Source organism: Cricetulus griseus, chromosome 9 (assembly GCF_003668045.3).
Source record: "Cricetulus griseus strain 17A/GY chromosome 9, alternate assembly CriGri-PICRH-1.0, whole genome shotgun sequence".
In the NCBI taxonomy this organism is placed as follows: domain Eukaryota; kingdom Metazoa; phylum Chordata; class Mammalia; order Rodentia; family Cricetidae; genus Cricetulus; species Cricetulus griseus.
In genome coordinates, this window is record NC_048602.1 from 20,387,751 (window position 1) to 20,413,926 (window position 26,176).

The window sequence follows — 26,176 nt, forward strand, 5'->3', positions numbered from 1 at the left end:
CCAAAAGAACCAGATTGAAAGGAGAGATGCTTCCCCACTAAACCTACTACTCACATCTCTTGTTCCAGCTCTTCAGTGAGTAGCACTCATCACAGTTGGCACATATCTTGTGTTTCCCACTGATTCATCTTAAAACCAGTCTTTTGTCAAGAATCTCCATGATACACAATATTAACCATCAGCAAAATTCTCAATTAATGTGCACCAAGGTTCCCACTCTGCCTAGTCACTGTCCACACTAACTGCACTAAAAAAAAAAAATATCCTGCAGAAAATGTAACAGAAAGAAATGAGACCCACAGTATCAGTTGAGATCCAACCTATTACAGTCACCATCCAAACCAATTTGCAGCTTTTTCAAAATATAAAAATTCATAAAAATGCAGCTATAATAATGTGGTTTTATATGAAATGTCTAATCGTAGTACATTCTCAAAATAATAACTACTCACAGATTAACATGGGTAGAAACAGCAACAGAAAACAGGAATATGTATATGTATATGTATATGTATATGTGTGACATTTTAACACTGAGAAATGGCTATCAAGTTCTCATTCAAACATTGTGACATAATCAGTCAGGGTTTTCTTTGCCCTAGAGATTATAAACAATTTGATTCAAAAGAAATGAACAATTTCAGTGAAATCAACAAAGCAGTGCTAAAAGAATATGAAAATTTGAGAACTATGCAAGTGTTGATGAAAAATGTATTACAATTATTACAGAGAAAACCACGGAGTAATGGTATGAAAATGGACAACAGGAAATATTAATGGGATCACATTATAGACAAAGTTTAGAACTTTAAATAAAAGTCTTGCTGTTATTAAATGAAGGATTGGAAAGATTGACATTGAAATAAAATCTATAGGGAATACAGAAAGAATAGAAGTGAGGAGATTAGGAAACAAATACAGGAATATTTCTAGATTTACTCTATCCTAAAACCAAAGTAATGAAATTCATATAAATGATACGAACACACAAGATACATACACAGTCAAATAAAGTGTATTTGTCCCTAGTACTCACATGAAAAAATCAGTACATGTACAATAGGATAATCTTGAAATTATGTACAGTAGAATAATCCAGATTCATTTATAAAGAAACAAACTGAGGCAAACACAAGCTCATTTCCCAATTGCTCATCTATGTTTTTAAAAGGTGTTTTAGCTTATGTTCATCAGTGTTTTTCGGCATATATGTATCTGTAGGCATGTGGACTGTTGTGGCTGCTGAGGTCAGATGAAGACATCTAAGCTACTCTAATTAAAGTTACGAATGGTTGTCACCACTTTGTCAGTGGTGGGAACTGCAACCATGTCCTCTTCAAGAACAGCAAGTGTTGTTAGCTGCTGAGCCAAAACCCATCCCCATTCCACTTCCAATGCCACTGGAACATCTAAGGGCACCTACCTAAATCTCCCCCTTTCTTTATTTCTTTACTTTCTTTCTTATTACCTTCCAGGCCTCTTTCTTTTGCTTCACATGTGAATAAGTCTGGCTTCTAAGTGAGTCCAGCCTATGCAAAAGAAATTCTACAAAAAGCCTTGGATTTCTAACACAACACTGTGCTCCATAAATAAAGAGAACACTCAATACAGGGCTGCCTACAAAAAATGCCTTAACTCTCATGCAATGTTACAGTATTAGCATTCTCGTTTTTAGGGAACATTTTCAGTTGGCAGAACTGGATTTCAACCACTGTTAATCACAGCTCAATCCCAAACCGAGTGTTGGCTTGTAACTGTATGAATGGGATGACAATATTTTTACAATACTGAGTTTCTTAAATTACCATGGAATAAAAGTAAAAAAAAAAAAATCTTATACCTACCAAACGGACCAACAAGAAGAACAAAGTACCCTGTGATATTCCTATCTTTACTCGGTGAGACACGAGACTCATTTACACTGAGCTCACAGATGCGCAAAATAGTTTTCATTAAAAACCCAAGGAGCAATAGAGACTGAAAGTACGTTAAGTACACTAAAAAGAAGGGCACTACTGAAAATTCAACAACCAGTCTCTGTAGAAAACACACTGATCTGGTCTAGACATCCCCCTTCCTCCTGAAAGAAGGGCACAGTCTGAAAATGGAATGCCATCAAGTTCTATAAATCAGAGAGTGTTGTAGCCAGATGTGTTGGTATTGTGTTTTAATCCAAACAGTAACTCGGGAGAGGCAAGTAGACCCAAGCTCAGTCTACAAGGTGAGTTCTGAGACAGATGGAGCAACAGACTGAACGACTTAACAAAACAAAGCCCTAAACAAACACCAACCAAGCAATTTAGCCACTTATCTACATGAATAGTGCTTTTGTTGGGCCATGGAGATAAAAGGCAGTTAGAACTGGTTTCTCAGATACCACATCAGAGTTATATAAAAGATGCTTTTCAATTCTTTGGTAATATCTACTGCATTAAATACAGTGTAACCTGATACACTCTAGGAGCACACGTATTGTACTTCACAGCTCTGTAAGGTATAACAGTAAGAACTTGCCATAGGAACACATTTCTGGATGCAGAACTTAAAATCCTAGTGGGCATACACATCACCTGGAAAATTAATGTAGAGTACAGATTTTCTTAGTAAATGGCAATACTATCAACCACTATTGCGTGGCTCGGGGAACTTATATTTTGAATTCAATCAAATCTGCACTGGTTCCTCATAGAACCACATGCTTGAATAGGTAAGTGGTGCAACAGAGGAAGTTTGAAATCATTTATATGTTTGAATTCCAATGTCTTTGCAACTGCTATTATAACAAGAAAAAAACCTATTTGTATATAAGAGATAATGTAAATTCTCTCCCACGTTATCTTCTGTAAATGTACAGGCAACCAGATGATAAATTATCAGAATTTAAAAACTTCCCATTTCATATGACCTAAAATGGACTGACAGAGGGAGGGGTACGCACAACACTACCTAAGAGCCTGTGTCCTCCTGCTCAGGAGCCGAGACACTGATCACACCTCTTGTCCAGTTCCGAATGCCCATTTCCTAGCCATGGAGCTCCGCTGGGGTTCTGTCCATCCCAGGGCGCGGATGACTCACGAGTTCTCCTGGCTGTCCCACAGCAGGTCCTGCATCTGAAAGAAGTTTCCCTGTACCTGGACGATCCTGTCTGACTCCTAGAAAAGTAATCCCTGAGTTCGCTCTAGGACTTCCCATCAGGCTCCGGTAATCTGGCTCTTGACCTTGTCCTTCTATAATTGTTGCTGAATGTTCCAATCTTACAGAGCCTCTGCTTCATTTGCCATCGATCTTGGTGACTGTCCCTGCCCCACTGATTTGCATCTACCCCACTCTATCCATGTACTCTTCCTCACACCCCCAGCTGCCAGGGTACATGGACCAATTTTATACAGGCTTGTCTCATGCTTGTGGCCAATACTGACAAGGACTGTATGCACAAATAGTTGCAAATTGAGGGAAAATATGGAGGAAGGGATACAAGGTAAAATGTCTTTTCATTGTGCACTAGTTTGCAAACTTAAAGTGACCCTGGAAATGTTTGGTGAATTAGGATAATGATCCAAAGGAAATGATGCAGAGGGGCTTCAATTCATCAAACACTTGAAATTGGAATCTCCAGAGTTGTTGCAATCTCCGAGTGTTAATGGGCAGTCCAGAGTCCTAATTTTCAACTGTCTGCTATCTAAGGTTCAACATCCCAGATACAGCACAACTGACAGAAATGATCTGTAATCATTTGAAACCAGGAGCCTGACATTCCTCAAGATTGCACTAACCATGAGTTTGGCTCAATAAACTCCACTGCAGAGAACGCCAAAATATTCTCAAAAATATTTCCTCATAAATATGACTTTTCTTCTTGTATTGAAAACTGAAGAAATTATGTAATAATATGGATTTGTTCACTATACCATAATGGCTTGTATAAGGTGCAAAGTTTTTCAGTCTTCCTGTTTTTAGTATCAATAATATTCTAATAAAATTCATAGGCATTCAACAAAATATTCTTTCATGTTTTCAGTACTTTAAATTCATTTTCCAGCACACTTTTTGGGATTTCTATGCTGTCTTCGGACATGTACATTTGTCCTTTCTATAGATTATTGATTTAAAGCTTCATAGTTTCATATTTGTATAGATGGAATCACACAAGAAATTATGCTGAAGTTATGTCCTTAGCAAAGATATTTATGGAGTTTTGTCTCATGAGAAATATTGAGATATTTTAGTATTAGGATTATCTAAAGTATATAACAAAATGAATTGAATTCACAGCCATTCCTAGAAGCAGCCAAGTTTAGATGACTCCTGTTAGTAACAGTTTTGGAGCTGAATTTTTACATGTTGCTTTGCACCCCCATCACTCATCCTAGAATACAAAGAAGAGAGGTTTCTGAGGTTCCCAAACCCTCTCTACATTCTGTACTTATACAGTCCTTTAAGTTTATACAAGTACCACTAAGGCAGTAATCCTGGACCAGAGTACAATCTTCCCTACTTTACCGGACTCAAATTACTTCATTCTGAGACAGTGGTACCAACTTCCTCATGTTGAAAGCCCCCGACTACAGTTCCAGGTGCCCATATGTGGGCATATCTGAATGTCGGCCAACCTGCACGAAGATGGCTAAAGGAAGTGTCTCATTGTCAAAGGTACCAGAAATGTGTTTTCTTATGTTTCTAGCAACCATTGTGAAAGGGTAGTTTTACACCCAAAGGGGTCACAACCCTCATGTTGAGTACAGCTGCTCTAATACCAATGTTTACAAATATGAACAAAAAAATGGATGGATTCAGTCATGTTTCATGAAACACTTTTGTTGGAGAGATGAAACACACACACACACACACACACACACACACACACACACACACACATATATATATATATATATATATATATATATATATATATATATATGCATCTGCTCACCCCAACTGGCAACTGAAAACAGAACCAAGTATAACTTGTTGAGTCAGCTTTATTTGCCTTCCTTACAGAAATATGGGGAAGGAATACTTTACCAGAGGAAAATTCAACCATCATGGGGCATGCCTAATGAATATTGGATACCCAGAGCAAACTGGCATATCTACAGGTTAAAGGGTATCCGGGTTTGGCGACTCAATTTGCCAAACCTTCTAGGGGGTATGATTTGAGTTTCATCATTTGAGGGAAGCACATTGAATCTTGTCAGTTTCAGGGATTTCTTGAAGTTATTTTGAGGGATGTATTTCTGGCCTTAATCAGCTTCCTTTCAGAGTGGATCAATTCAGTCTCTAGGAAACTGTTACCCAAAAGCATATTTTTCATTCTTTTCCATGTTGTATTCATTATGAAGTATTTGAGGTTGAAGAAATAAGTTTTAATGAAAAATTTCTTACATTGTCACATATTCATAATTTTCCTCAACATAACCTCTTGGTTTCCAAAATTAAACATTTTAAATGTTTTCACAAGTTTCTCATGTGCGTAATGTATCACCAGTGTGAAGCTTCAAGTGTAGCTAAGGACAGAGCTTGGACAAAGCACAGGACACATTATTTCCTATGGAAACTTTTTTTCCCCAGGTATTAATTTTCAGGTGCTTTCTTAGATGTAAGAGGCAGGTAAAGATATTACATTCATAAGGTTTCTTTCATATGAATTCTTTGATGTGTTCTAAGGTTGGCTTTCTGAATAAAAGATTTCTCACATTGACTACATTTGTAAGGCTTTTCTCCTGAATGAATTCTCTGATGAGCTCTAAGATTAAATTTCTGGGAAAAAGATTTGTTACATTCACTACACTGGTATGGTTTCTCTCCTGTATGAATTCTCTGATGAGTTCTAAGATAGAATTTCCGGATAAAGGATTTGTCACATATACTGCAATTGTAAGGTTTCTCTCCTGTATGTATCCTCTGATGAGTTCTAAGAGTGCCCTTCTGGGTAAAGGATTTGTTACATTCACTACATTTGTAAGGTTTAACTCCTGTATGAACTTTCTGATGTCTTCTAAGATCTGCACCATGGATAAAGGATTTCTCACATTCACCACATTTGTAAAGTTTCTCTCCTGTATGTATTCTCTGATGTCTTCTAAGATGAGAGCCACAGGTAAAGAGATTCTCACATTCACAACATTTGTAAGGTTTCTCTCCTGTATGAGTTCTCTGATGACTTCTAAGATTGCTTTTCTGAGTAAATGATTTATCACACTCACTACATTTGTAAGGTTTCTCTCCTGTATGTATTCTCTGATGAGTTCTAAGATAGAATTTCCTGGTAAAGGATCTGTCACACTCATTACACTTATAAGGTTTCTCTCCTGTATGTATTCTCTGATGAGTTCTAAGACTTACTTTCTGGGTAAAGGATTTCTCACATTCATTACATTTGTACGGTTTGTCCCCTGTGTGGATTCTCTGATGTCTTTTAAGACCTGAAAACGTGTAAAGGGATTTGCCACATTCATTACATATATAAAGTTTTTCTCCTGTGTAGGTTCTACCATGGTATTCAAGGTGTGACCATGTACAGAACGTCCTAGTACCTTGTGTACATTCAGCAAGTCTCTCCCATCTATCAGTTTTCTGATGTTTTGCAAGACCTGTAGAGCAGATAAAGGATTTGCCACAATCACTATATTTGTAAGTATTCTCTCCAGTGTGGAAGCTGTAATGTCGTTCCAAGTGTGATGCATGAAAAAAGCACTTACCACATTCTGCACATTTGTAAGGTTTTTCTCCAGAATGGATCTTGCAATGAACTTTGAGTTGGGACATATACTGAAAGGATTTACCACATTTTGTACATTTATAGAATTTCTTTATAGTATGAACTCTCTGATGTCTACTGAGGCTTGAGTACATCTTGAACCATTTTCCACATTTCTTGCATTGCAGTGGCTTCTTTGCACAATTGGCTCGTTTCAGTGTCAGTATATGTTTAAAGCCAAAAGGTTTATAATACTCTGTATCCTTGGGTTCTTTTCTTCCTGAGTGGATTCTTTGATTTTGACTAATGATGGAACACAAATCTAAAGCGGTTACACATTCTTTGTATTTGTAATGTTCTTCCCTGGTGTTCCCACCTTTATGTCTGTTTCTATTTAATGATTCAATAGAGGTGACTCTGTGGTTAAAAAACCAGTCCTCCTTACAGTTTTCTGCAATGTCATTTCTGTCATACGGTGTACTTTCAGAAGATTCATGAATAAGTTTTCCAAGTTCATTATATTGAGAAGGCTTCTCTTGGATATTCACATGATCATGGACAATAAGCTTTGTACCTTGATCCAAGACCGTCTCATATTTACCACATATGCAATGGTTCTCTGGAAAATTAATACAGTTAGGGATAACAGGGATTAATGATAAATGAAATATTCAATAACTGATGTTTTCTTAGACATGTAAACAAGAAATTCCCAGGTATTAAATTTTCATCAAAGGCCTTTTCTGATTCACAATCATTAAATGCAAGTTTATATGAACCTCCACTCTGATATATATCAAACAACAGGAAACAATAATAGGCCTCCCATTCTTATCTAAACACTGTACTCTGCAGAAGGGAGAACAAGTGGAAGAATAAGCCATTAGAGAGCTCTGACAAAGGAGGTCTCTGAAGGATCATATGAAGAATGCTCTTCTTAATTTTCTTGTTCATGATTCTGCGACACTGTGAAGAGTGACACTGTGAAGAGTGACACTGTGAAGCATTGCTGAGGTAGGAGCTCAGTATATAACACAGAGTGATATGAAATTCAACATACCCTCTTCCTTGGGTATCCAAAGGTCACGGATTAGAATCATGCCATGGCAGTTATTCCTTTTGAATTCTCCATGGTGTTTTTAGGCATGAGAAGGTGGTAAGGAATTTTTTTTCCACATTGAGACCATATTTCAAAAATTAAATAAAAAAAACCACATTCTCAAAAATCAACATGTGGTGATATATTGTTTATGATTAAATAAAGCATGCCTGGACATCAGCATGCAAAGCTAGCCCTAGCCATAGAGGCTACGCAGTGGTGGCATCCACCTTTAATCCCAGGCCTCAGGAGACAGAGGCAGATAGGTCTCTGTGAGTTCAAGGCCACCTAGGGCAACATGAGGGTGAATCGTCTAAAAGAGAAACGAGAGCTCACCCCTTTAATCCCAGCACTAGAGAGGTGTATAAGACAGGAGCAGGGACTTCAGAATTCAGACAGCTGGCAAGTAGTCTCCAGCCTCATCGAGGAGCTCCCTTTCAGGCTTCAGAAAGGTAAGAAATACTGGCTTGAGTGCTTTGCTTTTCTGATCTTCAGCATGAACCCCAATATCTGTCTCTAGATTTTTTTTTTTTTTCCAGACAGGGTTTCTCTGTGTAGCTTTGGAGCCTATCCTAGCACTCACTCTTTAGACCAGGCTTGTCTCGAACTGACAGAGATCTGCTTGCCTCTGAATCCCAAGTTCTGGGATTAAAGGTATGCACCACCAATGCCCGGCTACATTTTTTATTATTTACACCAAAAGCAGTTTCTCTACTTATAAACTTCTGAATTTTCAAAATCAGAAATAAGTACTTTGGTAAGAAAATCAAAATATTCCAATTATCATATGTACTGTAATACATCTTTTTTGAATTTGGAGGTTTTCCCTAAAAATTATATAAGGGGGCTAGAGAGATTACACAGAATACAGCATTGGTAAAATGTAAAGGAAACATCCTGAAAAAGTTGTGTTAATAGCCAGAATTTCCATTAGGGATGGGAGTCTCTAGACAGTTCAAAGAGTTTATATAGACACAAAGGGGGAAATACAAAGGATGAATCAGGGATCCTATGAGCAGAGACCTCTTACCCACAAAGAGTAGATTGCTGTAATTCTCCATCATCACATCCATGTACAAAGCCCTCTGAGCACAGTCTAGACATTCCCATTCCTCCTGGGAGAGGTCCACAGACACATCCCTGAATGATAACACACTCTGTAATGGAAAATTACCTAATTACCATGTTTTAATTATGAGGTGCTGCTGCACAATAAAACATTTCTAATGAATCAGATTGTTTAGTAATTCAGATGAGGCATTGCAATTAATTAAGGACAAAGAAGGCTGAGAAGCTCTCTAGAGATTTTTCAGAAGTATTGTTGATTTAATATAGGCAATGTATAAAATTACTTATTTTACTAATCACTACTTACATTCATAAGGTGTTTCTGGTGTTTTCTAAGACATGAGCAGCAGATGAAAGATTTGCCGCCATCTCTACATTTGAAAATTTCATCTACAGTTTGGATTCTTTAAAGTCGTTTATAGTCCTTTAAAATGTAGTGTGGTTCCCACCACACTCAAGGCAGTATACAACAGACTTTAAACCCACTTCTATAAGAATCAATGCACTTCTCTGAACTCCAGAGGCACATGGCATATATAGAACACATACATACATTCAGCCAAATATACTGACATTCATAAAATTAATTTTTGGGGCGGGGGTTTGAGACAGGGATTCTCTGTAGCTTTGAAGGATGTTCCGGAACTAGCCCTTGTAAACCAGACTGCTCTAGAACTCACAGAGATCTACCTGCCTCTGGCTCCCGAGTACTGGGATTAAAGGCGTGCACCACCAGCATGCGGCAATAAAATTAATTTTAATTAAAGATACTTTCTAAAATACTCAACATATTTACGGTATTTTTTTATCTCTGTAAACTAGGATGACATAACAGACTCAAAATCAGTAAACTTTTAGACTACAAGATACACATTTGAGCAGTAGAAGTTGGAATGTAGTTTTGTGTGTCATCTCAAACAGGACCCCAGTATCACATCTCTGCTGGTCAAGTTATGATAAGTAAAACTATTTTTTCCTAGGTCTATAACTGTAGACCTTGCTCAAATATTGGACACTAGCTCAAACCTGTCTACAGTTGGGTCTCACCTTACTCTATTCTAGACTGCTCAATTAAGATTCTGATGTCCAGGGTACAGTGCTGCAGCCTTTCTAGAACTAATAGGTAGAATATAGAATGCAGAATTCATGAATGAATTAAAATCAGGGTATTTTTATAGAATAAGTACTGTACAATCAGTGCGTACATCCAACAGTCCAAACAACACATAGAATTAAATACTTTGTGAAATTATTTTAGGAGAATATCTTCATAAGTATGACATACATTGAGAAGTCAGAATTAGAAAGCATTAATATTTCTTTTGGTAAAATATGACACAAGCAATACAGATTATTACAATTTCATAAATTCCACATGGTATTTCTCTTCAGAATGAAACTATATCTGCAAATAAATGGCATATGTGCCAATGCATTCAAATGAAGTAAGAACATTTTCTGTGAATGAAATAATGTTTTAAACTGAGTAACGGCTATACTAACTTTTCATTAATTTTGAACACATTATTGCTCATGATTTTGGGTCAGTTGAAAATTTGAATCTTCCAATTTCAACTTTATTCATTTCCTGAGTATTAGAGCTCATTTACATGGCAGTAACTCAAGCCGCATAGATAAACATCACTTATAATTCTTCCTTTACTGTTGAAAACAAGAAGAGGCAAGGTTATATACTGTCTCTGTCACAAATGTGCACTAGAAATGTAAACCTGTGGTCTGGAGAAATGACTCAAGAGTTTAAAGGCATTTGCTGTTCCTAAAGATAAGCTTATTTAATTCTCTTTACAAACCTTGCAGCTCCCTACAATGCCTGACTTCAGTGCCAAGGGTTTGGTGCCAACCTCAGGCATCCAGGGACATAATGTGTCATGCAGAATAGGCTAAAATATGCATATGAACACTCACAAGGATACTTAGAATATTAGTGTAAAGAAAGAAATACAACTATCACCACTACTCTGAAGAATTTTCCCACATAAAACATAGTTTCAGGGAGAGGGAAGACATAGGCTGGAACGACCCTTCTTCCAAAATATAAAACCACAGTAAATCAATTAAGAGGGACAACAGTTGATGTTTGAAAATTGATTCCTGATGCACAGCACCAAGTCAATACTCTCTAGAAAATTCTTAGTTACATATTCCACATGATGAAATTACAAAGTGGAGACAGTAGTGCTTATTCCCCTTATGAAAAATAAAATGAGAGAAAAATTATCACCTGTCTATTGAGAACTTACCACTGAGAATTGTACACAATATTTCCTGAGACAATGCCCAAAAGAGAAACCAGGATCTTCAAAGACAAATCAATTTTATGGCAAGAGAATGATACATTATTCTTTCCATTATGCACTCCCCAGGGTGCTGTAATATTTACTATATGGACTGAAGACAGTGAGTATCTTCTAAATTTGCATAAATGGCTCAGTGGTGTCAGTGAAAAGTTCAATGCATTTTCATGTAACCATTCATAAGCCTGTATCTGGAAATCTGGCCATCCCAGAATCATGTGTAATCATGAGGCACATAAAAGCTTCCTTCCTCACAGATATAAGAGGACACAAGTCTATTCTATGTAGAAAAGGGTCATCAATATATTTCTATGAGTACCATTTATAATAGATTCCCTTTCAGAATGGCAGGTATCAATTCCATGAAAATTAATGTGCTCACATTTTAAAATTAAGTGAAAATGTAATGGTGCAAGGCTGTGTTGTGTAGATGAATGATGTAAGGACTTTCTCTTGATTATCAGAGAAGAAAAAAAAAGATAAATCATAGAAAATTAAGACATTAGATAATATTACCAGAGATAGAGAATTAAAGTCTGAATGCCTTCAATTAAACAAACAAACAAACACAAAACAGTTTTCAAAGAAATGTGGACATCACACTGACCTGGGGAATATTTATCACAGAAGCATCCATTGTTCTTGTTGCTCTTCTCTCAGTTTCTCTCTCAGAAACAAAGGCTGGCACTCTTGTTGAAACTTTGCATCAAGATGTTAAAACTACAAAGCTAAAATCAATACAACTCTGTTATGGATAATGCCAAACCACATAAGACGACTTAAAACTAAAATGATACCAGAAAACTTATCAATATCCCTATACATAGGAGATGATCAAATAACATATTTAGAATGGGGAAAGAAAATGTTTATAAAACTTATCATTGCATCCAGAAACACAGGCTCTTAAAAATTCATGAAGAAGGAAGGGCACATAAAGAAGGTTATAAAATAGCATTCACCACCCAATAAAGCAGCACTGTGAAGCATCGTTAGAGGCAAAGTGCAGGTAGACAAACCAGAGAGAAATTATCCATGTGAACACAGCAAATAATTCATTTTATTTAGGGATTCAATGAGTAGTGGAGAGCTGGGCAGTAACAGACTGCCCAACAAACAAAACATCCAACTACCATTTCTAACAAGAATGAATGAATTAGTATCAGTAGTATTAACAACCAGAATATAACAAAAAAAAATCACATGAAGATTCTAGTAGAACTGAAATGCCAAAACACAAACTAACAGATTTTATGAAAAACTCCTAAAGTTAACAGGTAGAAATGAAACATGGAAGAACACAGTAAAGAACAAATGTGCTAGACCAGTGCCAAGAGTACAGCACAGAGGAAAAATAAACAGCATTCAGCAAGAAAAGTGTCAGGAGGGGAAGACGCAGTCAGTATCCACTATTACTGAATCCAGAGCCATAAGAGAGAACCAGAGAAATCTGATTACGGAAAATTAATTAAGGATAAACGGGTAGGAAAGTCATCCAATTCCCTCTTAATAATGATGTGTTCAAACATGAAACTTGCCACACTCACCATGGGAAAGTCTGAGATTTGATAAGTGCTTTACATATAATTAAAAGAACAAAACTAACACACAGCATCATTACGCTTCCTATTGGTTAACAATGATAACTTGCAAAGTAATTTAGAAATTAAAGACATCAAAGCTGCTTCCAAAAGAGCTAAGAATAATGTTAAATAATGTTTAAATTACTTCTCTAAGGAAATATTTAAGGGATCCCAGTCCACCCAGAGACTGCCAAGGCCCCAGTATCATTCCCGCCTCCATCCACGGGATGAGGAGACACATCAGAGTATTGGCCCTGTTTGCACCCACAGGAAGGGATCTTGGTTCCGTACCCACCAGAAGAGGAAGAGCCACCTTCTACACCCACCGGGAGAAGGGATGGAACGAAGACAATATAAAAACACATTCAACAACAGAAAAACCAATATGCCACCAAAAGGATCGAAGGACTCTACACCACCAGGACCTAAACATCCCAACATAGATGAAGCAGAACAACTCCATGAAAATGATAGAGGCCCTCAAAGAGGATATGAGAAAATCACTTAAATAAATGAAAAAACAAACCAAAGAAATACAAGAAATCAACAAATCTCTTAATGAAACAGTTCAAGACCTGAAAACTGAAATAGAGACAATAAAGAAAACACAAACTAAGGGAATGCTGGAAATAGAAAAGCTAGGTAAACCATCAGGAACTACAGATGTAAGCAAAACCAACAGAATACAATAGATGGAAGAGAGAATCTCAGGCGCTGAAGATACACTAGGAGAAATAGATTCATCCACCAAAGAAAATCTTAAGTCTAACAAATCCCTAACACAAAATATCCAGGAAATATGGGACACTGTGACACGGCCAAAACTAAGAATAATAGGTATAGAATGTGAAGAAACCCAACTCAAAGGGACAGAAATCAAAGGTATATTCAACAAAATCATAGAAGAGAATTTTCCCAACCTAAAGAAAGACATGCCAATGAAAGTACAAGAATCCTAAAGAACACCAAATAGAGTGGACCACAAAAAAGTCCTCTCAACAAATAGTAATCAAAACCCCAAACATACAGAATAAAGTAGAATATTAAGAGCAGCTAATGAAAAGTTCAAGAAACATACAAAGGCAAACTTATTACACCTGACTTTTCCATGGACTCTGAAAGCCAGAAGGTCCTGGATAGATGTTCTGCCAACACTAAGAGACCACCAGTGTCTGCCCAGACTACTATACACAGCAAAACTTTCAATCAACATAGATGGAGAAAACAAGATATTCCACGACAAACCAAGATTTAAACACTACATTTCCACTAATCCAGACCTACAGAGAGTTCTGGAAGGAAAACACCAACCCACGGAAATTAACTACAACCAGAAAAACACAGGCAATAGAGAATCCCACTTCGCCATCAGTCAAAAGAAAAAAGGGGTGGAAATCCACACACAATTCCACCACCACCACCACCAAATCAAAACCAAACAAGAATGAATAATCAATGATCAAATTAATATCCCTTAATATTAATGGTCTTAACTCGAATATAAAAAGACACAGGCTAGCAGAATGGATACAAAGACAGAATCCATCCTTCTGTGCATATAAGAAACATATCTCAACGTCAAAGACAGACAGTACCTTAGAATTAAGGGTTGGGAAAAGATTTTCCAATCAAATGGACCCAAGAAACAAGCTGGTGTAGCAATCCTAATATCTAACAATTTAGACTTTAAACTAAATCAATCAAAAGAGATGAAGGAGGACATTTCCTGCTCCTCACAGGAGAAATCCAACAAGATGAAGTCTCAATTCTGAACATCTATGCGCCCAATACAAAGGCATCCACGTTCATAAAAGAAACATTATTAAAACTCAAATCACACATAAAACCTCACACACTTGGGAGACTTCAACACCCCACTCTCACCACTAGACAAGACCACCAGAAAGAAACTTAAGAAAGAAACAAAGAACTAGCAGAAGTTTTGACCCTATTGGGTTTAACAAACATCTATAGAACATTCCATCCAAATACAAAAGAATATACCTTCTCAGTTCCACATGGAACCTTCTCTAAAATCAAACACATACTTGGAGACAAAGCAAACATCAACAGGAACAAAAATATTAAAATAACCCGCTGTATCTTATCAGACCATCATGCTTTCAAGTTAGAATTCAACAACACAAATTGCAGAAAACCTACAAACTCATGGAAATTGAACAATGCACAATTGCACCATTCCTAGGTCAAGGAAGTAATAAAGAAAGAAATTAAACAATTTCTAGAATTTAATGAAAATGAAGACACAGCATACCCAAACTTATGGAACACTATGAAAGCAGTGCTAAGAGGAAACTTCATAACGATAAGTGCCCACACATCAAGAAATAGGAGAATACTCACACTAGAGAATTAACAGCACAACTGACAGCTCTGGAACACAAAGAAGCAAACTCACACCAGAGGAGTAAACGTCAGGAAATAATCAAATTGAGGGCAGAAATCAATAAAGTATAAACTAGGAACACAATATAAAGAATCAGTGTAATAAAGAGTTGGTTTTTAGAGAAAATCAACCATATACACAAACCTTTATCCAAACTTACAAAATGTCAGAGTGAATATGCAAATTAATAAAATCAGAAATGAAAAAGTGGACATAACAACAGACACTGAGGAAATCCAGATAATCAGCAGGTCACACTTTGAAAACATGTATTACCCAAAATTTGAAAATCTAAAGGAAATGGACAGATATCACTTACCCAAATTAAATCAAGAACAAGCAAGCAATTTAAATAGACCTATAACCCCCAATGAAATAGAAGCAGTCATGCAAAGTCTCCCAACCCAAAAAAAGCCCAAGGCTTCAATACAGAATTCTACCTGGAGGGGAGGGAGAAGGAACTGGGATTGACATGTAAATGAAGCTTGTTTCTAATTTAATTAAAAAATGAAATATTTAAGGAATTCACAAAAAAAGAAAAACAGCAGTACACAAAGAAATAGACTTCCCTGCACATTGACTGATTAACAAAATGGTGTATAAGATTTGTCTTAGGGTTTCTACATCTGTCATGCAACACTGTGACCAAAAAGCAAGGTGGAAAGGTAAGAGTATATTTGGTTCACACTTCCATATCACTGTTTATCACTGAAGCTAGTTAGGACTGGAGCTCAAATGGAACAAGAACTAGGAGGCAGGAGCTGCTGCAGAAGCCATGAAAAGGTGTTGCTTACCGGCTTGTTCCCCGTGGCTAATTCAGTCTCCTTTATTTTTCCGACTTTTTATTTTTTTAATTTAATTTTCCTCTCCAACAACAGTTCTCTCTTCCACCCCCACTCACATCCTCCCACCCTCCGTGCCTCCACCCTAGTCCACCTCCAGTCCACTCCTCCTCACGGGTAATGGCTCCCATGAGGAGTCAACATAGTCTGTCAGCCTGCTTTCCTTTGGAATCCAGGACCAGAAGCCCAGAAATAAACCATCCATGGTAGACTGTGCTCTTCCCACCAATCGTTCCTTAAGAAAAGTATGCTATAGCTAGTTCTTAAAGAAGCATCTCCTCAAACGAGGCTCCCTCTTCTCCAATAACTCTAGCTTCTCTCAAGTTGACTGAAAAACTATGCTGCACATGGTTATTTATTAACATCAACAAGAAGAACTTGTATGCTCCTATCTGGGAAATACTGGTATTTTCAAGAAAAATAGATGTGGAAACAGTTACATGAACACAAGAAAATCACAAATATCAAAATGATTTCCAAAAAAGGGTATTTTGGAGGTATCAGAGGATCTGATCATATATCATAATACAGAGGCACAAGGATAAAGGCAGCATGGGCCTAAATGCAGAAAATTGAACAGAACAGAGATTCCAGAAAGAAACATAAATCAGAGCGGTTAAGTAACCCATATAGATCACAGACCAACCCAGGAAAAAGTCCGTTGAACATTCTCTGCTGGGAAAATGGTTGTCATGTGTGTATGAGGGATATTAGATCCATGCTTCTCACTCTATATAAAATCCAACACAAACTAGATCAAGGACCTTCCTGGAAAACTTGAAATGCTACAAGTGCTAGAGGAAAAGCATAAGTAAATCCTTAATAATTTGGAAAGAAGCAAACACACCAAAAGAGATTCCAGGACCACAGAAATTAACCAGGAAATATGAAATATGGAATTAGATTAACCCATGCTTTCTAACACCCCTGGTTTACTACATGCTTATCAAGAAAGTGACCTTTGGCCCCAGAGACAAAGCATCCGCAGAGAGCTTTATAGACGGTAATTGCATGAAGAACCAGTGCAGATTTTATTGACTCAGAAAATATACTTTATTAAATACTCCAGTTATGCACGACAACAATAACATTTACTAAGCAAAGTTTTTACTGCCCATCAATTTTCCATTGAGATGAATGCAGTCTCGAATTGCAGCATAGCACTGAGAAATGTGTCTGCATATTCTGTCTTCTGATGCTATAGCTTAGGTTCAGGCACGCCCAGTGTGCTTGTTTTGAGAAGGTATCAGGCCACATTAGGTTTATAATTAGAAAACCCACTACAGATCAAAATAGAATTAGAAAGCATCTTTGAATAATTGTGATCACTCACCTACATCAGAAAAATGTCCCCTTGGTTCAAGAAAAGCACTTTGCCCATGCACACATGGACAAACTTATTTTTATTTCAAGGTTTGTTGTACTTCAGTACTGTAACCGGATTTCTTGCACAAGTGGGAATGCCAAGACCCTGCTTTCAGGCCTATTAGCTGACGTTTCCTGTTGCGGGACTGCGGTAGTCTGGCTTCTGTGTATGATCAGCAGGCTCCCTTGCTGCTCCTTAGGATCTCTGGGCAAACGTCTCTTCCTGTTTGTTAGCTGTGTGTGAATGAATGCGTGTCACATCTCGCAGAGTAAAGTAAAATCCCCAGAGGGAAAGAGGCATTTTTGGGATAGTTTCTCCTTCCTGTTGATAATCTTGGTGGCTGCTGTGCGTCTTTTATTTTTTGTCCATGAAAAGTTCCAGGTTCTTAGAGAAGAATCTCTTTCCCATGTGCCGGTCTCACATTGCTCAGCCTCTCCTGCTCACCTGGGAAGCACAAGAAAGAGCTGTGGATGCTGAAGAGAGAAGAGACAGCAAATAACCCAGATATGTCAGCGGGTTAGCGGGATGGAGGAAGCGGGGGTGGGGGGGGGTGGGGGGGGGGGGTGGCCAGGCATAGTAGAAACGGCACATGAAATTGGTTTTGTAGGATTATATTTCACTGAAAATGTTTCTAGAGAATTTGACTGAGAAACATCAGAATATTCCTACCGTAGGTATTATAACACTGTAAGAATTAGTACTCAGGGGCAAATACATTTTTAATTGCCTTTGCATGTAGAGATGCGGTCCCTCTCCAAATTACATCGCTGATTGCACCTTCACATGAATATTAAATGTTTTCATCATCATTTTAATATGATGACTAGTTATAACAACTGATGCCTTTTGGCTTTTCCTGCTCTTAAAGAGTTTTGGAGCATATTGCAGTTCCTTCGTGTTCTCTAAATTTAAAGTTAATTTCACCATTTCCTAAGGCATATTTCTGGTAAGATTTGCTTAATATCTTTGCAGAGTATAAAAATCCACCCATATTGTCTTCCCATTGAAAAATCAAGTATTTTCTCTTAATGTGAACTCCACCAGTTATCCCTTGCTATAATTTTAGTTTATTTTAAAATTAACTCTGAGTTTGAACATTATCTCAAAACTTTTGACCTTTTCACAGTTTTGCAAATTTTATAAATTTTAGGAAGATTTTTCTCCATTTATATGAAAAATGCTTATAGAATCCTACAAACATTCCTTTATATTTCTTCATATGTTTGAATGAGCACATGTAAGCAGTGAGTCACTGTCCACTTGTCTCTTATGTATTCTTCTGTTTTCTGTCTACTGTTGCTGTAAGCAATGTAGGTTTAGGGAGAAGGCATTTGGCTGTTCAGGTTTTCTTTCTTTTTTTTCTTTCTTTTTCTTTTTCTTTTTGTTTTTTTTTTGGAGGCAGGGTTTCTCTGTGGCTTTGAAGACTGTCCTGGAACTAGCTCTTGTACACCAGGCTGGTCTCAACTCACAGAGATCCACCTGTCTCTGCCTCCTGAGTCCTGCAATTAAAGGCGTGCACCACCACCGTCCGGCCAGGTTTTCAATGCAGGGTTCTCAGTGTAGTCTTGGAGTCAATAATTCCCCATTATTCTTCAGTACCTGAAAATGAATTCACATATGCCCTTGGGGATTTCTTTGTTGTTGTTGCTCATTTTTTTTTTTTTTGAGGCAGGGCTTCTCTCTATAGACCATGCTGGCCTTGACCTCACAGAGATCATCGTGCCTCTGCCCCATGAGTGCTGTGATTAAAGGCATAAACCACCACCACCTGGAGAAAAGACACTTTTTAAACACTGCTATTTACTAGGAGTAAAGAACTTTAGGCCTGGGCCACTGCCTATGGCCATATGTAAGTCTGTGACAGCCAGGGTCTATATTGACTTCCATGTCCCATGTTGCCACTAATTCCCAGAACGTGGACCATCACCTGTGGCCATTTTGTTTCTCAAGGGCCGTGATGCCATAGGGGCCATATTGATCATAGTGATCTGTGCTGCCACTGGGGGACACGATGACATCCTGGCCTGGGCTGCTCCCATGGACCATGTCTAGATTCACGGTCCTGCAGTAGCCAGGGTCTGTGTTAATGTTCATGGCTTCAGTAACCACTGAATCCGGTGTGGATAACTAAAGTCAGGTCAAACACCTGAGTCCATTAGTCTCTGAGGGCTACCCTTCTACCAGTGCCATGTTAATCTGGATGGCCTGTGCTGCAACCCAGAGCCTTGGTGACATTCGAGCCTGAGCTGTAGCAAGGGGCCCTTTCTGGATTTGGGCCCCTACCATAGCCAGGGTCTTGGCGGATATCAGTGACTCCTGATACTACTGACAGCCATGAAAAACCTGGGGTCAGGGCTGTTACCTAAGGCCATGTTGGTGTCTGAGTGCCCCAACATCACTGGAGCCTTACCAATCATGGATGGCCTGTGAGGCTACCAGGTGCCATGGTGATATCTGAGCCTGGAGTGCTGCCTGAGAGCATATCTGGATCCATGATTCAAACACAGTCAGGGTCTATAATGTCTGTGGCCTTTGGTGCCACCAATGGCCAAAAGGCAATTCTGATGCCAGGGGTCTGGGATACTACCTGGTACCATGTTCGTATCCAAGACCTTGCTGCCACAGAGATTGGCATGCCAATCTGAGAGGCTTGCACAGTCACAAGAGGCCTGGCCCAACAATAGCCATGGTCTGGGTTGATGTATTATCACATGTCATAGGAAACATGCCCGATGAAACCCAAGGGCCATGATGAGCCAGCCTTTCCCTCACTGGCCCTGGGAAAACTGTCCCTGGCGCTTGCTGGACACTACAGCAGGAGAGGTGGTGCCAACCCACCATGGGAGAGATCATCCAAGAATTCAGGAGAGATGGGCTTTGTGTATGCAAAGTTTTTGATCTTCCAGTGTCATCTCAATTCCTTTTGTGAATTTAATTTTCCATTTTAGATTTCTCTTTTCTGCTTGGTTAGTTTTTCTTTTTGGAAAAACCTATTTTTGTTTGTTTTCTGCTCATTTTTAATCAAACAGAAGCAGTAGAAGTTTACATAAAGGCTTTCTAATTGGTTGGTTATATGAGGAAAACATTATGGCTCCAAGCATGCATTGACAGAAACTTAGGAGTTTTATTTGTATAAGTTTTATTGTTTTATAATTAATAAATCTTGACATTTAATCACTGTATCAGTTTATTCACTCATAACTCTACCCAAATCAACTAGTGTCCCATCACTGGTTAGTCCCATTTTCTTCTTATCCATCCCCCTCAGATTTTATGTATGATTTTGGACAGGTTTGGGCCAGATGGATTATCAAGTGTTCTTCATTACAACTGCCATGTTATAGGGCAAGATTTTTTCAGAAGTCACTTCCCCATCCTTCAGCTCTTACAAAATTTTCTTCTTCTGTGATGTTCAATTTCGATGTTAAAATATAGTTTCCCTATTGTAGTCTATTCAGTAAGCAGTCAATTGTTCTTAGTGTTTGACCAGTTAAGATTCTCTGACATAACTGTTGCACATTAAAATCAAAGGCTGAATTAAAGGCTGAACACCAGGCTATTAGTGTGAACAGAACCGTTTAAAGGCATTTTCAGTATTTTTACATGTAGCAAATATCACTAGTGGATTCCCAATTAGGGCCTGTGACCTTCACCCTAATTGGCTTTGGCCACATTTGCACTGATATCCATGTACTTCCTTCTGTGGGCCAGTCTCAGATTCAACAAGAAAGCATTTTGTTACCCATTAAATTGTCTTGTCCCTATGGCAGCAGTGGGCATGCCTTACCTTGGAGGTCAGGATTGTAGCACACAGAATAGCCATTCCCACCGTTCCCATCCTGCATAGTTTTTGATGCTATGAACGCATCATTAGGCCGAAACATTAGGCACTGTCACCTGTCTGCTGACTTTTCTGCATATACTTGTTGGTTTGTAAAAAACAAATCCAAAACTGAGTGGTGTTCTATATAGATCAGATAGCTTATTGAGGGAGCTATCAGACCTACCTTTCTTATGGGTGTTTATAGTCTTTAAATTGCATAATTCTATTTCAATTCTAGGAGACTGACTTTATCTCTCACTCTCCTGTGTCATCTCCTTTAAATTTCTCAATGGCCTTCTTGAAATGTCTACACTTTGATGCTTTGGGTTGACTCAGTATGGAGGAACCTGACACTCTTATCTGTCTTGCTTTTAGTTTTATGATTAGGTTTGTGTGTTGATATGTTTATTATGCTAAGGTATGTTGCTTCTGCTTATAGAGCTTCTGTAATCAGCTAATATTAAATTTTGACCCGGATCTTTCATGGATCTAGTGACAATCATGTTTCTTATCTCACTGAGGTTATACACTTGGTATCTTACATTGATGAAATTTGTCTGCGTTGAAACAGTCTTGAATTCTTGACATTATGTCAACTTGCATTCTCTTCCCATATAATTAAGAGAAAATCTCTATGTCTAGGTCCATTCTGCCAACTGGTTCTTGATTTCCTTTGTGCTCACCTGCTTTGGCTGTTGAGATAAAGCCAGCTTTATAAGACAGCTTTCTATAATTCCATTTGTATATTATGAAAAGTTCTCCTTGTGGTATGTTTTGTCTAAGAGAAAGGAGAACTAGGTGCTGAATCTGTCTAGTTTTCAGACACTGTCTGAGTAAATTATTGTTTCAGTCTCAGCTCTGCATAATGCCTGTTCTAATTTTATAACTCAGAATGTTGAATTGTTTACTTGTTCCTAGTAGCTTGTACTTCTTTAATTCCAATTTCTTTTCACAGGACTTTCCACACCTCTTCCTAAGTTAACACTGCTGAACCCTGAACCCTGCATAGATTGTCATGTCCCCTTTTCAATAATAGACCTATTACTGGATGGTCTCTGTTTCTTTAATTTCTATATAACCTTTCTAATCTTTCTACGTACTATTTCAGAATGAGTTGTCCTTATGCTTATAAGCCCTCAGCCACAAAATTATGGATACATATCTTTTAAAATCAGTGCTGGGGCTGGAGAGATGGCTCAGAGGTTAAGAGCACTGACTGCTCTTCCAGAGGTCCTGAGTTCAATTCCCAGCAACAACATGGTGGCTCACAACCATCCGTTATGAGATCTGGTGTCCTCTTCTGGTGTGCAGATATACATGGAAGCAGAATGTTGTATACATAATAAATAATATCTTAAAAAAAAAACAATGCTGATTGCTATAACATCATCTCAGTGTATCTGTATCACTCCATTTCTGTATCATGAGAACCTTCTTTTAAATATTTTAAATGCATATGCAGCAGAATTCTAAGGAGTTTGAGGGCCAATAATTACTTGGTAACCTTAATTTTAAATAAACATTTTTCTTTACTGCTTTAGATTTAACCTTGAAGGGTGTTTTCCTGCGCCCCTCCTGCTCCTGTCAGAGGCCCTTGACTATGGCACATAGGTATGTTTTACCCACCTAATCCCTAGAGGTGTGCTGGTAGTCCAAACCATCTAGAACCTTCAGCCTTCACAGCCCTGGCCCCGCACAGACTGTGAGAAGCCCCACCTGCACCCACTGGAAGAAGAGATAAAGATGACAGTATATGAACACATTCAACAAGGTAAAGAGAAATATGACACCACCACAGTCTAGGGATTCTACACCAGCAAGACCTGAATATCCCAATGCAGATAAAGCAGAAGAAAATTACAAACAACTATAGGAAGATGATAGAGGGCCTCAAAGAGGAAATGAGAAATGGAAGAACAGACCAAAAAAAGAAAAAAAAAAGACAAACCAAAAAAATGCAAGAAATCAATAAATCTCTTAAAGAAAACAAGGAAAGCCAAGAAAAAAAAAGAAAAGGAGGTGAAGGAAACAATTCAAACAGGTCAAGACTTGAAAACTGAAATAGAGGCAATAAAAAAAAAAAAGAAAATGAGGGAATTTAGGAAAGAGATCTGGGTAAATGATCAGGAACTACAGATGCAAGCATAACCAACAGAATACAAGAGATCCAAGAGACATTGTCAGCTGTTGAACATGCACTAGAGGAAATAGATTCGTTGACCAAAGAAACTCTTAATTCCAACAAATTCTTGACACAAAATATCCAGGAAATATGGGACACCATGAAAAGAACAAACCTAAGAATAATAGGTATAGAAGAAGGTGAAGATGCTCAGCTCAATGGCACAGGAAACATATTTTAAAAAATCATAGAAAAAAAGCTTCCCCAACCTACAGAAGGACATGCCTATGAAAGTACAAGAAGCTTACAGACCACCAAATAGAGTGGACCAAAAGAAAAGCAAGTCTGCTCACCACATAATAATCAAAACACCAAACATACAGAATAAATAAAGAATATTAAGAACAGCAAATGAAAAGGCCAAGTAACATATAAAAGAAGACCTATCAGAATTGCACCTGACTTCTCAATGGAAACTCTGAAAGCCAGAAATTCCTGAATACTTGTTCTACAAATACTAAGAGACCAAGGATGCCAGCCCAATATACTATACCCCACAAAGCTTTTAATCACTATAGATGGAGAAAATGGGATATTCCATTACAAAACAATATTTAAACAATACACATCCGCAAATGAAATTCTACAGAAAGTATTGGAAGGAAAATTCCAACCTAAGGAATTTAGCTACACTAACAAAAACATAGGCAACAGATAATCCCACATTACCAAAAGTTAAAAAAAAGGAAACATACACACAATAGCACCACCACCACCAAATCTAAAACTAAGAAGAGTCAACAATCTATGATCTTTAATATCCCTTAATATCAATGGTCTTAATTTACCTATAAACACACACACACACACACACACACACACACAGGCTAACAGAATGGATAGAAAGATAGAATCTATCCTTCTGCATATAAGAAACACACTTCAACTTCAAAGACAGATGTTACTTCAGAGTTAAGGGTTGGGAAAATATTTTCCAATCAAACGGACCTCAAAAACAAGCTGGTGTAGCTATCTTAATATCAAATGAATTAAGACTTCAAAGTAGAATCTGATCATTTCTGAAGTTACTGAATATTACCTTGCATGTTCTAATTATTCTTAATAGTCTATAAGGAGTTAACAGCTCTAATAAGATGAGGATTTTACAGTTTTATCCCTTTTAAGTTTTAGCTTTAAAAATATTTTTTGGGGGGGGTCTGGAGAGATGGCTCTGAGGTTAAGAGCACTGGCTGCTCTTCCAGAGGTCCTGAGTGGCGGTAGGGCTCGGGTGGCTTTTGGCAGAAAGATTTATCGTAACAGTATAGTATTTTCCTATGGAAGCATTGTCCTGAGAAGCGTTGGCACTTGATGGAATCATGGGCTCTTAGCACCAGTTCAGAGCCAAGGAGAGACTCAGGTCATTTTTGATGATGCCTGTCACTGAGTTTTGTAGCTGTAATGTTATTCATTTCCCCACAGAAATCTCACTATCTCTTTGAGTGCACATAAGAGAGCAGCCTGAGGTATGGCTATTAGGAGGCTGGTTTGTGGTTTCAATTAGAATGCTCCTGCATTGACTCATGTATCTGAAATCCAAGTCCCACACTGGCCACGATGTTTTAGGCAGATGTTGGAGCAATCACTGAAAAAAAGTGTCACTTGGGATATAGGATATTCAGATAAAAAAATAAAAGAGGAATCAAGCCAGGTTAGTTCTGAGTATCTACTTAATGATTCTTGTTGAAGCTATGACCTCTCAGCCTTGTGGTCCATGAACATGGCTGCTTGTTGTCATCACTCCCTACAGTGATGAGATCTGAGCACATTTGGACCATTAGCAAAAGTAAGATTTTTCTAAGTTACCTTGGTCATTGTTCTCTATAAATGCAACAGAGGAGTAACTATGACAGTAAACAATTTTGATTGAGTTTAAAGTTCCTTATGGGGAGAGATTTCATGACAGGTTCAGAAAATATGAAGAGAACATGTAGTTTGGTAACTCATGGTCTCAGTGGGGGACATACTACTGTGGTTTCTCTAAAAGTCCCAATGTCAACCTACTTTGAAAACATTCAAAGAAAAGCAACGTGCTCAGTCTTCATCAGAGAATTTTCTTATTGTAGTGCACAGATACTAAAAAACCATAATGGACTAAACTAGGTTAAATGATGTCAGACTTCATTATGCTAAATGGAACATCTGTATCTTCCCCCTACAACCCTTCAGGAATGGTGAGGATTAAATCAATCTGGGGTGTTTTCTGAGCCAATGAGTAGAAACAGAAAAACAGTTCCTCCACAAAAATGAGGAATATTCTTGGCAGAGCAATAATGTTGTGGGGAAGAGATGTGGGACTGACCCAGAAAGCCCAACTGTTAGCATCATAACAAGCTGGAAATATCTCTAGCAAGTCTGCTATGTGCTTTTCCGCGATGCTAAGAGATGGTGTGTTCTCCTTGAATAAGGGATTGATTACATACCTGTTTACTGTGTTAGTTAGGGTTTTTATTGCTGCAAGGAAACACAATGACTAAAAAGCAAGATTGGGAAGATAAAGTTTACTTGGATTACTTTATTTCTGCTCATTATTGAAGGAAATGAAGATAGGAAAACAGGGTAGCCTGGAGGCAAGAAGCTGATGCAGAAGCCATGGAGGGGTGCTGACTACTGGCTAATGCTCCTTGGCTTGTTCAGCCTGCCTCTTTATAGAACTCTAGACCACCACTCCAGGAATGGCATCACCCACAATCAACTGAATCCTCCCACATTGACCACTAATTGAGAAAATGCCTTATATCTGGCCTTAATGTAGGCATGTCCTCACCTGAGGCTCCTCTCTGATAACTTTAGCTTG

The 26,176-nt window shown here is 38.0% G+C and overlaps 1 protein-coding gene across 1 annotated transcript in view; it reads right to left on the bottom strand.

Moving 5' to 3' along the window:
• LOC113838144 (zinc finger protein 260-like) overlaps window positions 1–26,176 on the bottom strand; it is a 79,383-nt gene that overhangs the window by 27,045 nt on the left and 26,162 nt on the right. The window contains exons 3-5 of the mRNA XM_035449524.1: window positions 11,787–11,907; window positions 8,827–8,953; window positions 4,962–7,316 (exon numbers count right to left, since the gene is read on the bottom strand). Of these exons, the coding sequence (XP_035305415.1) occupies window positions 5,623–7,316; window positions 8,827–8,953; window positions 11,787–11,816 (1,851 nt within the window). The 5' untranslated portion in view covers window positions 11,817–11,907 and the 3' untranslated portion in view covers window positions 4,962–5,622. Of the gene's footprint in view, window positions 7,317–8,826; window positions 8,954–11,786; window positions 11,908–26,176 lie in introns of the transcript that reaches the window.